This window comes from Dipodomys merriami, unplaced genomic scaffold (genome assembly GCF_024711535.1).
Source record: "Dipodomys merriami isolate MVZ:Mamm:240054 unplaced genomic scaffold, mDipMer1.0.p SCAF_6, whole genome shotgun sequence".
Taxonomy (NCBI): Eukaryota; Metazoa; Chordata; class Mammalia; order Rodentia; family Heteromyidae; genus Dipodomys; species Dipodomys merriami.
The window spans coordinates 20206924-20222613 of record NW_027206179.1 but is presented as its reverse complement, the minus strand read 5'-3'; the positions used below and the strand labels follow the sequence as shown (position 1 = coordinate 20222613).

Here is a 15690-nt window from a genome sequence, read left to right as displayed (position 1 = left end):
TAATCAGTTTTCTTCTGTTAAACTCCTTGTGCCAATACTGACATTTTGTGTTTTCCCTCTCCCCACCCACCTGAAATTCCATCTTTCATTTGGCAGAGAACCAGAATCTATGTTTTTCTGGGTAGTTCACCAATTTTTTCATTGTTCTGCCTGTCTTGTGGAATCTACAGTGTGTACATTTTGAAAATCTGTATTTATGAAGAGCAGTTTTCTAACTTGTAAGTTACTGTGAATAAAAAAAATCCCTTTTAATTTTCAGATATGTGAAAATTCTCAATATAAAGCCTGGTATAAATTACATCTTGTTATTACCCTAAAACACTGCTCAAAGTCTAACCTTGTTTCTCATGCTTCTGTCAAAATTTTACCAGAAACATAAAAACCCCAGTATGTAGGAAATGAATAGAATCCTAGGGCAGTGATTTAATCTTTTGTAATTTATTTTTTCCTGAGAATCATTATTATTTTCCAATAATAATGAAAAATAAAGATAGCCCTTTTCCATTTGAGTCATAGCACCACTGCCAGTTTTTGAGTGGTTAATTGGAGATAAAGTCTCAGTGGGACATTTCTGCCTGGGCTGGCTTTGAACCAAGATCCCCAGATCTCAGCCTCCTGAGGATTACAAACATGAGCGTCCCACCCTTTTCACTTCTTTCATAACCAAATTTTTCTGCATTTAGTTACTTATCATTCATGGTAGAATAAAAGAAGCTAAAATTTTTTTAAATTCTTCTTCTTCTTAAGAAGCTAAAGATTTTTAAATTCTTCTTCTTCCTTCTTCTTCCTTCTTCTTCTTCCTCCTCCTCTGTCGGTTGTGGCCTGGATTCTGGGCCTGGGCATCATGCCTCAACTCTTCAGCTAAAGGCTGTGCTCTACCACTTGAGCTACAGTGCCACTTCTGGATTTTTCTGCTTATGTGGTGCTGAGGAATCAAACCCAGGGCCTCATGCATGTAAGGCTAGCACTCTACCACTGAACCACTTCCCAGCCCCCTAATTCTTCTTTCTTATTCTTCTTCCTCTTTTTCTTCTTTCTCCTCCTCCTCTCCCTTCCCTCATGCCTCCTCCTTCTCTCCCCCCACCTCTTTTGCCATAATGGTTAACAAAAGACAGAATTCGTTGGGCACTGGTGACTCACACCTGTAATCCTAGCTGAGCTCTGAGGATTGCAGTTAGCAGCCAGCCCAGGCAGCAAAGTCTGTGAGACTCTCATTTCCAAAAAACTAAAAAAAAAAAAAAAAGCTGGAAGTGGGGCTGTGGCTCAAGTGGTAGTACATTAGCCTTGAGCAAAAGAATCTCAGGGACATCATGAGACCCTGAGTTCAAGCCCCAGGACCAGCACCAAAAACAAAACCCAAAACAAAGACAGATGCAGAATTAGCCAGATGCCTGTGGCTCAGGTCTGTATTCCAAACTTCTCAGGAGGCTGAGAACTGATAAGCATGGTTTGAAGCCAGCTCAGTCAGGAAAGTTCATGAAATAAATAAATACCAGAAAAAGTTAAAGTGGAGTTGTGGTTCATATGGTAATGCACAGTGCACAGCCAGCCTTGAACAAAAATGCTCAGGGACAGCACCCAGGCCCTGAGTGCAAGCCCTAGTACCTGTGTGTATGTGTATGTGTGTGTGTGTGTGTGCGCACGTGCGTGCGCGCACACACAGACACAAACACAGATGAAGAGTTAACAGAAGACTATCAAGAGGCTACTGGAAAATAAAATCTAGCTTCCAGTTCTAAATCACATAGCCAACTTCTGAGCAAGTACTCGGTTCATTGAAACATGTTCCATCATTTTACAATTAACAAATTGTCTTTTTCCTTTATTTATATACTTTACCATAGAATTATGGGAGCCAGGGGTCTAGGATGCTCCTTTCCTGGTTTTCTGTAATTATATATAAAGGCTAGTCTAGAGATACTTCCAAATACATAATGATAAAAAAAAGAAAGTTAGGGGGCTGGGGGTTTAGCCCAGCGGAAGGGCGCCTGCCCGGCGTGTGCAAGGCCCTGGGTTTGGTCCTCAGCCCTGGAAAAAAAAAAGAAAAAAAAAGTGCATTGAAACATTGGTAGTTTTTCAGCACATCACTGTTTCTCTTTTGTGTTAGAATGGGACAAAGAATAGTCACTAAATATTTGATGTGACCATTTTCCTAGATAATTTTGCAGTTTGGAGTAAATTTTCTCAAATTAGAATCTATAAGAAATGTTTTGTTAATTAGTGGTCCAGGTCATTAGGCTCCTGTTAATCAGAAGTTTACTTTATAATCATAATGTATTTATGATGTTGTCATTTCTATTCCTCTTCATCTCTTTGTGTGGGTATTGTGATTACTTGATTACATCTACTTGGCATAGTGGGTTTTAAAACAGCATTTATAATTCTTCTGGCTTAGTAGGCAAAATGAGAATATGGAAAGACAATTGGTGGTTGAAGCATGATAGTTTCCTTTTGCCTTCATGTAGTATTTAGTGAGTTGCAGACTTGGAATAAGAGAATTGAGTATCATTTTGTTCTGGTCTGGAAAATGATTATTTTATCCCATTGGAAACAGATTAAATTGAGGTGTAGGTATCTCATTATCTTTCATATAGAATCACTACACTTTTCATAGGCTTTATATTTTTTGTGGTTTCCAGGTTTATTTTTTCATGAAAATAAGGATCTGTTAAAGCTAGATACAAACATTACATGGAAAGTTCTTTGAGAGCATCTATTATGTCAAAAAGGTTTCTTACTTAGAACCCTGCCATTCATAACACTGGTCATTGTCATTATAAATATTTGGGTTCCTATATTATGTATTAGAGGTGTGTGGACTTTGCTGTCTGATTATTCTACTGTTGCCTCTTTATCAGAACTTTTTGCTATTACATAATACCTAACAGTTGTGACACTCATTTTGGACCTTGCTTTGGAGCTATATGCTATTATTGATGGAGGTCAGGATATGGTACCCCAAAATGATACCTTGGCATGTTATATATATATTATATATATATGGATATTTACATATATGTATATTTTAAAACAGTCTTGGGGCTTGAACTCTGGGCTTGGGTATACTTTCCCTAGTCATTTTTTTGTTTGAGGCTTATGTTCTACTACTTGAGCCACAGCTTCACTCCCGTCCTTTTGACAATTAACTGGAGATAAGAGTCTCAGACTTTTCTGCCTGGGCTGGCTTTGAACTGCGATCCTCAAATCTGAGCCTCCTGAGTAGCGAGGATTACAGATGTAAGCCACCAGCACCTGACTAGCATACTTATTCTTGACATAGCTTTTATAGTCACAGAATAAAAACATTCTGTAATTTCTTTAAGTTGCCTGAGATCTGTTCATATTCCCTTGAATTTGTTGATATCTGGTAATTTCCACTCATATTATCTCCCACATTTAGCTCAAAGCCTAGCACAGAGTTGGCTTTCAGAAGTGCAGTTATTTGTGTTTTACTAGGCACTGTGTTGCAACACATTGAGAATATAAAGATTTACAAGGTAATTTAAAGAGGCACTTACTATTCACATTGGGCAACAAGATAGTATATATAAATATCACAGAAGTTGGTTTCAAAATTACACTATCAATATCAATCAAGAGTTTTTCATCAATTTCAGCTTTCTATGTGATTTGGCTTTGTTTTCACATATCCATGGACATGTACTATATGCTATATAGTATTAAATATTTTAATGTTTTGGCTCAGATACTTTAAGGTAGTTTTTGTTGTAGCAATATAGTAATTATAAATTTGTAGTCACAGATATATAATTATACACACATGTATGGGGTTTCCTTTTTATAAAATCATAACTCCATATCATGCTGTGTAATGTTTTTGTTATAAATTTCAACTTGTTTTTCTCCACAGGCAGCAGAAGATGTCATTTTCATTGGGCCTGATACACATGCTATTCAAGCCATGGGTGACAAGATTGAAAGCAAATTATTAGCCAAGCAAGCAAAGGTTAACACAATTCCTGGCTTTGATGGTGTAGTCAAGGTGAGAAACTATTTTGCTCAAATCTTTATAGTGTGTCCTCAGATCAAACATTCTGTGAGAGAATATGGGTAAAATATATGGTTTTGAGTATATATGAGGTAAAAAAGTAGTGGAATTTAACTTGGATTATTTTTAGTGGTATGAGCTGAAAAGAATGAGAATCTAGTTAAGCACTTGTGTGTAATGAACCAGCATTGACTGACGTGGGAATAAACTTGGTAATTAAAAAATGTGTTGTCAGATATCGGATTACATTTAATGATGAAATGATGTTCTGTATATTTTTACCTTGAACTTCTTTCCATATACATCATATATAAATAGTCATTCTGTACACAAACAGCTATGAATGACCAGAATCGCCAACATTTATCATGGGCTTTTGCAGCTGAAAAATTCTGAGGATGTCCAGCAATTGGAGTATATATAGCTTGCTTTCCTCCACAGGAGGAAAGTTCTTTTTTCGTGAGAAGTGACTTTCTCTGTAGTGTTTTAACCTTGTGATTTGAGTAAGTTTGCAAGAACTTTTCATCTTAGTGTTTATTTTTCATTCCCCTAGCATATCCTATTGGACAGTTTTTCAAAATTGCACAGAACCATTGCAAAATAGCTACAAAGATTGGTCTCTGCTTCATGAATAGCCTCAGCTGCTTGCCTGTACTTACCTGTGCACTCCTCTCTCTGTTCATACACACACCCCTCACCAAACAACCTGAGATTGAAAATGTTTGGAAGAAATGTGCTTGTTGTTAACAACAAAAAAAGATTTTCTTTTTTGTCATTAGTCCCTAATGCTGTCTATATAACATTAACATTGTAGGCACTTACATTAACATTGTAAGTCACTAAAAGGGACTTAATGTATGTGGAAGTCTATGTATTTATATATATCTAGTATATATCTGTATATATCAATATTTATCTATCTATATATGTACTATACCACACTTTTTTATTTTTTTATTTATTTTTTTATTTTTTTATTTTTGTCGGTCGTGGGGCTTGAACTCTGGGCCTGGGCGCTGTCCCTCAGCTCTTCAGCTCAAGGCGAGCGCTCTACCACTTGAGCTACAGCGCCACTTCCGGTTTTCTGGTGGTTTATTGGAGATAGGAGTCTCACGGTCTTTCCTGCCCGGGCTGGCTTTGAACCACGATCCTCAGATCTCAGCCTCCTGAGTAGCTAGGATTACAGGCGTGAGCCACCAGCGCCCGGCTTATACCACACTTTTTTATATGAGACTTGAGCATCCTCAGATTTTAATATTGCTGTATGTATATGTGTGTGTGTGTGTGTGTGTGTGTGTGTGTGTGTGTATGTGTGTGTGTGTTTGTGTGTTTGTATGTGTGTGAGTAGTACATGTGGAACTGGTACTTCTCTCTGGTTACTGAAGAAGAATGATGATATTTATCTCAGTCTGTTCTCATCTATTTTGTCTCTTGTCACAATGAAGGGGTGTTCTACATCTGTAATTCTTCCTCTTATACTCCAATTGTGTTTGTCTAAACCTTGGCGGAGTACAGGTTTTACTGATTTTCTTTTCTCTGTTCTCTATGAAAATTCATATCTTTTGCCTCCTTTCTGTTCCCATTGCTATTAAAATACTTAACCAATAGATATGGTCACTTGGCTAAGCCGGAAGGAGGTATGATAAACAAGACTCATATGATGAATGGAAAGGACATTCATGATTCTCATATAGCAGATAATCCTCCACTGCTATAGAGCTCCCACCTTTTCTGTTCCTTTTTTTAGCTGAACATCTTGGAAAACTTGACCCCACTTGCTTTTTTGTTTATATCTTTTACCTTCACTTAATCTGTAATCTACTGCAACCTTGATTCTTTACTCATTCTCACTGCATTTCTCTTGCAAAGCTCTTCAGCCCAAGCTGGCTTTGAACATGCAAACCTCCTGCTTCTGTCTACCAAGCCCTATGATTACAGTTATTACCACCATGCCCAGCATAACTTCAACAATTTTTTTCCTGGTACCAGGCCTTGAACTCAGTACCTAGCACTCTTGCTTTGCCTTTTCCACTTATGGCTGGCTTTCTACCACTTAAGCCATACATTCAGTCCAGATTTTTGCTGGTCAATTGGAGGTAGAATCTTGAAGACTTTACTAGGTGGGCTGGCTGTGAACTTTGATTCTCAGATATCAGCCTCTTGAATAGCTAGAATTACAGGTGTGAGTCATTGGTCCTGCACTTGAACAGACATCTTTCAAGTGAAGAAATACACATAGCTAATAGATACATCAAAAAGTATTAAACATATTTAGCCATCAGGGAAATGTATATCAAAATGACCTTGAGATTCCATCTTCTCTCAGTCAGTATGGCTGTCATCAAGAAAACAGTAACTACATGTTGCTGAGGATGTGGGAGTGGGGCAGAGGAAACCCTTATGTACTGGCGGTAGGAATATAAATTAGTACAGCCACTGTGGAGATCAGTATTGAGGTTTCTTACCAAACTGAAAATTGAAAGACCTGTGATCTAGATACGTACCCAAAGGGAACACAATCACCATATAATAGTGATGTTTATTATGACACTATTCGTGATAACCAAGCTGTGGAATAAGCCTAGAAGCCTAGCAATGAATGAATGGATTAAGAAAATGTGTTATATATACACAGCGGAATGTTATTTTAATACTATGTTATTTGAATACTTTCCTTCTCTTATTTAGTTATTTTAAATTATTATTTTTAAATATTATTGTTTTATTAGTTTTGAAATAAATTCTCACTGTAGCTTGGTTTGGCGTGCCTATTACTCATTGTGCCTTTCACTTTTTTTTTTTTAAAGTAACTCTTCATTAGAGAGAGAAACTAATGTTTGCAAAATGTAACTTTTGAGTAGTCACTTGACACCAGATATTTGCCTTTACCGAGTTTAGTTTTATTAATTTGATTTTGGGACAGTTAGAGCAGAGGATTAAGAGTATAGATGTGCAAAGCAGGAATTAGGATCCCCGCTTATTTGTTTAGCTGAGTTATAAGCCACAAACCCTGATTTCAAAGAGCTTTAAGTTCTTTTATGGAGACTTTCAATGTATTCAGACAGTTTAATGCATTTGAGTAATACTGAGTTCAGAGTGCATGAGGCTGTAGATTTGAAGCTGATATTGAATTTTAGGGTATCATGGCAGAGTTCCCAGGGAAAGTGATAGCTAAGAGACACTTGAAGTATGAGAAGTAATGAGTGAACTATAAAATGAGCCTCATGGGGGACACAGCTCTGTTGTCAGTGAAAATATTGCAAAACCTTGGTAACTCCAGATAGCTCCAGATGTGCAGTATGAAGGAGTTAGAGAGGAAGCTTAGGTTATCGATAATAATGGCATGAATGCTGTGCAGCTGATCTTGGATGCTTGTGGCTTTGGGAGCCTGCTAATAGTTTCATGCAGACGGATTAACATGAGACAATTGTGGGATTAGAAAAATTGTTTTGTTTGCTATTTAGAAAATGGATCAGCAGAGAGTTAAACTTGTGTAGGTATTCAAATTAGAACCCTCTTACTTTAGGTTAGGCAAGCAATGATAGAGACCTAAATTAAATACTGGAATACAGCAAAGTAGATATTGTTGAGGAAGATGGTACAAGGTTGGGTTGTCTGTTGGACATAGGATCTGTTTGTTATCAGGAAACAGTGTGAGAGATTATCAATAATTGCACTTCTACCCTTGGTTCCAAGACTTAGCAACACACCATTTTTTTTTTTTAGGGAAATTCATTTAATACTTAAAAAAATTTATTGGCGCCGGGTGCTGGTGGCTCATGCTTGTAATCCTAGCTACTCAGGAGGCTGAGATCTGAGAATCGCAGTCCAAAGCCAGCCTGGGCAGGAACATCCGTGAGACTCTTACCTCCAGTAAACCACTCGAAAATTGGAAGTGGCACTGTGGCGCAAGCGGTAGAGTGCTCGCCTTGAGCTGAAGAGCACAGGGATAGTGCCCAGGCCCAGAGTTCAAGCCCCACGACAAAAAAAAAAAAAAAAAAAAAAAAAAAAATATATATATATATATATATTGTCAAGGTGATGTATAGAGGGGTTATAGTTGCATAAGTAAGGTAGTAACTATATTTCTTATTGAACCTGTTAACCCCTCCCTCATTTTTCTCCCCCTCCCTCGTCAAGTGGTACAGTTCATTTCCAACATATTATGCTGTGAATATCACTGTTGCATTGATTTCCCCCTTTGTCCTTTGTCTCACCATTCTGTTGTGCCCCTTTCCCTTCCCTAATTCAGATAAATGTATATACAATACCGAGGCTACCAAAATCAAATAAAGTGACAACAAAGGATAAACCATACAGGAAAAAAAAAACAAAAGAAAAAAGAAATCACATAGTACATTAAAAACAACAACAATAAAGCAAAACCTCTTGTGTCCATGTCCTAGAGTTCATTCATTTAATACTTAAAAAAAAAGAATTTTTAAAAAAAATTTTAAAATTATCTTTAGCTGGGCGCTAGTGCCTCCCACCTGTAATCTTAGCTACTAAGGAGCTGAGATCTGAGGATTATGGTTCAAAGCCAGCCTTTCAGTAAAGTCCACTAGACTCTTAACTCTAATTATCCACCAGAAAACTGGAAGTGGTGCTTTGGCTCAAAGTGTTAGAGTGCTAGCCTTGAGCAAAAGAGCTCAAGGACAGTGCCCAGACCTTGAGTTCAAGGCCTATGGCCTACAAAAAAAAAAAAAAAAGAAAAAAAGAAAAAAGCAAATAGAGTATTAAACACCACTATATTTTCCCTGCTGAGCTGAGAATAATTGATTAAATTTTATTAGCATACATTTCATTGTGTCATATTCATATGTGCCTATAGTGTACTCACAAAATTCAGTGTTCTATTATTTCTTGTTTCTCCTTCACCCTTTTAAACAAGTTTTACAAGGTTTCATTATTTTCTTCTCATAGATGCATATAAAATACTTCAATTGTATTCACTCTCCTGCCTTTACCTTCTCTTTTGGCCCTACAAACCCTTCTGGTTTCTATAATAGTGCATTTTATATTCGTCCGTCCATCCGTCCGTCCGTCCACCTACCTACCTACCTACCTACCTACTTACCTACCTACCTACCTACCTACCTACCTACCTACCTACCTACCTACCTACCTACCTACCTACCTACCTACCTAGGTGCTGGTCTAGGGGCTTGAAATCAGGGCTTAGGTGTTGTCTCTGCGTTTTTTCCTCAAGGCTAGCACTCTATTACTGAGCCACAACTCTACTTCTGGCTTTTTTGGTAGCTAATTCGAGATGAGTCTCATCGACTTTCCTGCCTGGGCTGGCTTTGAACTGTAATGCTCAAATTTCAGACTCCTGAATAACTAGGATTATAGGAATGAGCCACTGGTGCCCAGATTGTACAACTTATTTTTAAGGTCTGGATTCCTCATATGGTAGAGAACATGGATTATTTGTCTTCCTCATTCTGGCCTATTTCTCTTCACATAGATATCTTTAGCTCCTCCTGTTTTCCAGGAAATGGTATAATTTCATTCTTCCTTATAGCTGAATAGTACTCTGTTGCGTGTGTGTAGTTTTTTCACATTTTCTTTGTCCGTATTGCTTATGTTGCTGATATAAACATGTGTGTATGGGCCTCTTGATTGTATGCTGACTTACATTCTTTCAGTTCTATGTCCAGACTTGGTACTGCAAGGTTACCTGACAATTCTTTCTTTCTTTCTTTCTACCTTCCCTCCCTCCCTCCCTCCCTCCCTCCCTCCCTCCTTCCCTTCTTCCTTCCTTCCTTCCTTCCTTCCTTCCTTCCTTCCTTCCTTCCTTCCTTCCTTCCTTCCATCTTCCTCCCTCCCTCCCTTCCTCCCTCCCTCCCTTCCTCCCTCCCTTCTTCCCTCTTTCCTTCCTTCCTTCTTTCTTTCTATCTTTCTTTCTTTTCCTTCCTTTTTTTTGTCGGTCATGGTACTTGAACTCTGGGCCTGGGCACTATCCCCTAGCTCTTCAACTCAAGGCTAGTGGTCTACCTCTTGAGCCACCACAGTGTCACTTCCCTGACAATTCTTCTTTTAGTTTCTTTAGGAAACTTCATACTGATCTCTGTAATAGCTGCACTAATTTACATTACCAACAACTGTACATAAGGTCTTCCATCTCTGTCCTTGCCAGCATTTGTTATTGATGATAGCTATTTTGACTGGGCTCAAACAGACTCAGCATCCTTTTGATTTACATTTCTTCTGTGGCTAAGGATGTTGAACATTTTCATGTATTTAGTAATCATATGTACTTTTTCTTTTGAGAACTGTTTGTTTACTCAATTTGCTTGTTTATTAATTGAATTGTTTATTCTTTTAGTGTTTAATTATTAGAGCTCTTTATACATTCAGAGTATTGCCTTTCATCTAATGAATAGCTCAAAAAGATTTTTTTCCTATTCTGTAGGTTGAGTCTTGATTTTGGTAATTGTTACTTTTGCTGTGCAGAAGCTTTTACTTTGATGCAGTCTCATTGTAAGCCTTCCTTCCTTCCTTGCTTCCTTGCTTCCTTCCTTCCTTCTTTCCTTCCTTCCTTCCTTCCTTCCTTCCTTCCTTCCTTCCTTCCTTCCTTCCTTCCTTTCTTCCTTTCTTTCTTTCTTCCTTCCTTCCGCCAGTCGTTGCTGTCCCTGAGCTTTTTTGCTCAAGGCTAGCACTTCACCACTTAAGCCACAGCTCTACTTCTGGCATTTTTGGTGGCTAATTGGAGATAAAGGCCTCATGGACTTTCCTGCTCAGGCTGGCTTTGAACTGGAATCCTCAGATCTCAGGCTCCCAGGTAGCTAGGAGTACAGGTGTAAGCCACCAGTACCTGGATTTTAGTTTCTTTGAAAATTGGTTGGCTATGTGGGTTTATTTCTGAATCTTCCACCAGTACCAAACTGTTTTTGTTCCTATTGCTTTGAAGCATAATTTGAAGTCAGGTATTGTGAAACATTATTCTCTTCTATTGTCTTATCTTATTGTTATGGCTAAGATTGCAGGAGAGTGAACAGAGTGAACACTTCTTTAATCTTTAATCATTAATTCTTCTTAGCATCTTTTTCGAAATAGCTTGTTGCCTCATTGTTTCATATTTCTTGTTTCTGTGTTGTGATTTGCTCATCTCAGGTCAAGTCACTTGTTTGAGTGTTTAATTATCTGAAATCTTTCAGTTGAATTATTCTTTGTTTAGACAGGAATAGGTAATGGTAGTTGATGTGCCATTTTTCACCACTCTTCAGTGTATTTGAAAAATATCACTGAGTCAAAGAGGCAATGATTGAAATCCTTAGAGAGCTTAAATTTAATGAGACAGGGAAAAGAAGAAGCTACCACAATCCACATAGTAAATACATAAATGGCATGTTCCTCATCCTTAAGATACAGCTAGCCGCTGGATCTGTTGACTCAGGCCTGTGATTCCAGCCCTCAGGAGGACTGGCATATGAATCAAGATACAAACAAACAAAGGATGAAGTCAGGGTGAGGCCTGTCCCTTCCTAGCTGTTAGGTTGAATTCAGGTTTTTGATGTGCCTTCTTGAGACCCTGCCTTACTTTGTAGCCTCCCACCCAAGGACAACAGTGGTTTTCGCTATGTTTCTTTCGTTAGCCTCTTTTCCAAGTCTCCATACCTCAGTGTTCTAGGCATCTATTTTTGGTTTAGAGATTCCCCCTGGCCACATGACCCCTTCACTACTTTCAGTCAGCATGCTTCATGAATGTTGTTATGTACCTCATTTAAGATCCATCTTTTTTTTTTTTCACAAGCCCGTGAGTTACACAAAAACTTAGATAATGCTTTAAAAAAATTCTGTGTTTTCTGGGCCCTGTATATGGCTAATCTTAATTGATTTTGTGAAAAGAGAAGAGCGTTCTTGTCTGAGTTTAGCAAAGTAGAGTAGGATGTGCTGAGGCCAAGGAGATTTGGGGTGGAGGACACGGGCTTGATGGGATCAGATGGGGCTGAGACCTGCCGTGTAGGCAGGCTTGATTCAGTACTGAACCCAAGCTGAGGAGTTTGCTCTTGTTTCTAAGACAATGGGAAGTCATGAAAATTTAAATGGATTTTGGGAAGATGTTCTGTTTTGTTTGCATTTGTTTTATTTTCTAGTCAGTCTCACTATGTAGCCCAAGCTGGTGTACGTTGCCATCTTCCTGCCTTCAGCCTTGTGAGTGTTGGAATTACTGCTGTGCACCACCACATCTGTCTGCTAGTTTGTTTTGATAATATTTAATTCCTTAACAATCATTATACTTTCAAGCATGATGAATTTAGTTTATAAAATGTTAAAATCATGTGAAATGTGAAATTACAGTATTTTTTGGCAAAAAGGTTTACCATGTTCCTGTGAGTATATAATGTTAAATAAAAGTTCACCCCTTCTCCCAGCCTCTTCTGTATTTGAGCAGTAATTTAAGATGGGTCTTTTGTTCATACATAAACTTCCATGTGTGTTCAAAACCATATTTCTTTTTGAATGTAGGTAAGGTCATACCATGTGTATTGCTGCATTCTTTTTCCCCCACAAGGCATATTAGGTATATCTTGCATATATAATATATTCAGCACCTAAGTTATCCTTTTAAAACAGAATTCTGATTCAACATTCTCCTGCATAGAACCAAGGCCTTTGTGATTTTGGAACACATGTGGTAAGGCCTGGCCAGAACATGACCATGCCTCCACTCTTACTCATCTCTGTTTTCTGCTGCTCCCTTAGTATGTTTCAGCTCTAGCCTCATGGACCTTCTTTCTTTTTCTATATAAACATACTATGTTCCTTTGCAACCAGAGTTCTCATACATGCCTGCCTCTAATCTTCCCATGACAGGGAACTTTTTTTGTTCTTAGGTTTCAAGTATTACTTCAGATGATGCTTTGAGTCGTGTGTCTCAGTTTTCCTTCTTATTCCTTCTGTTAAAGCTCTGTTGCTACAAAATAATTATTTCAGTTTTCAATTGATTTGCTTGTTTACCTGATTTTCTACTTTCTTTTATGAGACTCCAATAAGCTCCTGTGAGGGCAGAAATAGGTTTCCTGTACTGTTGATGCTAAGTATGTTTTGGATTATTGTCTAAATGAATGAATAAGAGTGTGTGGAACTTCCCATTCTTTTTAAAGGCATTGTAATATTCCATTTTAGTGATAACATTTGGAATATTAATTTCTTGTTGAAAGCCTGTAAAAATTGTTTTCTAAGTTTTATTGAAACAGCACCAACATATTAAAAACAATGAATTTGTTTATATACCTTACAACATGAATGTGAGAATGCTTATAGGTTAACTTCCAACAAATAAAATAAGGTTTTTTTTTTTTTTTTTTTCTTTTTCTTTTTGTGGTACCAGGGTTTAAACAAGTAAGACTGCTAGGTCAAAAGGCACATGTTCTTAAACTTTAGCAGATATTGATGATTACTTTTAAAAAACTCACATCATTTCCTATGACAATCATATGAGAAGTGCTTATTTACCTTCAAGTCAGCATGTTTGGACAGCATCATTATTTAATTTGCTAGATGAAAAATGGGATCTCCTTGTTCTAACTTGAGTTTCTGGAACTATGATTACGATTGAACATATGTCATCTATGACTTGTTTGGATCATATATGAAATGGTATCTTTATCCAAACTTTTTATTTGTCTGTTTTTGTGAGTGATTGATGTTCTTTTTCCAGTTTTTTCAAAGTTCGGTTAAAAATTCATGTATAGCCTTACATGGAGATTACACAAAATCACAAGTCAGTGCCATTGACGTTGGAGCTGGATGATGAGCTTTTCATCTTTTTGAAAGTAATTTTATGTAATTCAATAATGAAACTAAATGTGTTTAAGATCATAAAAGTGGGCTTTTCTTGAAATTGATGGTAGAATTTTCCAGTGTCTAGAACATAATATATCCTTTTTTTTTTTTTTTGGTCGGTTGTGGGGCTTGAACTCTGGGCTTGGGCGCTGTCTCTGTGTTCTTCTGCTCAAGGCGAGTGCTCTATCGCTTTGAGCCACAGGGCCACTTCTGGTTTTCTAGTGGTTTAATGGGGATAAGAGTCTCATGGACTTTCCTGCCTGGACTGGCTGTGATCCTCAGATCTCAGCCTGCTGAGTAGCTAGGATTATAGGCGTGAGCCGCTGGCACCTGGTTCTTAAATTTTTGGTGTACGAGGAAAGACAAGTGAAATGGTGGTTTTGAAGACGTTTTGATTTTACTTGAGAGCTCATTTATCAGAAGTTGACTTTCATGGTAAAAAATAATGTAAGTATACTGATTAGTTAAAAGATTGCTTTGTAGTAGCTCACAAAATTTGAGGTACATAAAGAAATTTAAGAAGTTTTGAGACATATGTGTGTGTAATGTGTACCTATAAAGAAGTGACAAAATATGACTAATGAATTCTTTGAATTATGCTCTAAAACTTGCTTTTTCTTTCCAAGTACAAAACTTTTAAAAGTCAGTTTAATTCCTCTCAGATTATCCTTTTCAAATATGCCATTACACATTTGAAAGAAATACTGAAAAGTTTCTGTCTAGGTTTATTATAATCCTGTCTTCATCAGCCATCAGTCTTCCTGTAGTTTGTTGGAGAGGCACTAATTGTTCGCATTTGGCAGGTTTAACACTTCCTGACAGAGAGGCTATTAAAAGCAAGTATTCTCCAATAACTGTCACTGGCTGGAACAAAGAACCTTCCAACTCAATGTATGGAAACCACTAACATTCTTAAATGAACCTTTTCATGGATTTTTATCCTTTCAAGCTAAAATTTGGAGAATGTAGAGTTGGTGAACACAGCAAGGTGTAATAAAGCAGTAAACCTTGATTTGGGGGGGTAGGGTGGGAGGTATAGATTTATCTCTTCTCTTGAAAACAATTGTTATTTGGGAAATCTCATTAGCAGATGTGACTACTTAGAGTAAAAAAAGACTTAAAATTGATGTCGCTTTCAGGACTGCTTTGAACTTAACAAGCACCTATTTGTGGAGCAGACTAGCTAATGAAAGGAAATTAAATTTTTCTGACAACTTCCCCTGCCAACATCCCCTTATTCAGGGGATGTTATTAGGTACTGAAGACTTTTAAGGAAGATTTTTTTTTTTATTACACATAAATAAACCAGTTATAAACATTCCTTACCCCTTTAGGGAGGGATTCTGACATGATTGCTCTACATTAAACTTAAAAAGCAGCAGGCTTCACTTCAATATTTTGAAGGTTTCTAAAAATTTAGCAAACATGGGTTAGTGGTTTCAGAATACTATTGATAGTTTAGTTAGTGTCACTGAATTACAAAAGTAATTGACTTAAGAAGGAGGCTTGGTGTTCACCATCTTCTTTATTGTTATATGGTAAATGTGTCAGGACTAGTGTATGTTGGTTGTGTTAGGAGTGAGTTAATGATCAATGAATGACTTAGCTTTAGGGGAAGTTTTTGCTTTTCTAGCTACTTGAGTTACATGTGGCATTGGTTGATATTTTCAGTAGCTAATCCTTACACCAATAAACTCTTAACCTTGTACTGTTTGCAAAGGTATTTTCCTGTTTTGGCTTCTTGGAGTTTATTTCACTTTGCCTGCTTGTTAATTGAATTTAATAAGTAATAATTTGCAATTGTAAAAATAAAATATGTACCTAAAATTGAAATAAAAAACAAGAATGGATAAAGACAGACTAGATAAAGGAAATTACCAGGGGGATCT

The 15690-nt window shown here is 37.3% G+C and overlaps 1 protein-coding gene across 1 annotated transcript in view; it reads left to right on the top strand.

Moving 5' to 3' along the window:
• Window positions 1-15690, top strand: part of Pcca (propionyl-CoA carboxylase subunit alpha) — a 296255-nt gene that overhangs the window by 74566 nt on the left and 205999 nt on the right. The window contains exon 7 of the mRNA XM_070002672.1: window positions 3872-4003. Within this exon, the coding sequence (XP_069858773.1) occupies window positions 3872-4003 (132 nt within the window). The remainder of the gene's footprint in view (window positions 1-3871; window positions 4004-15690) is intronic.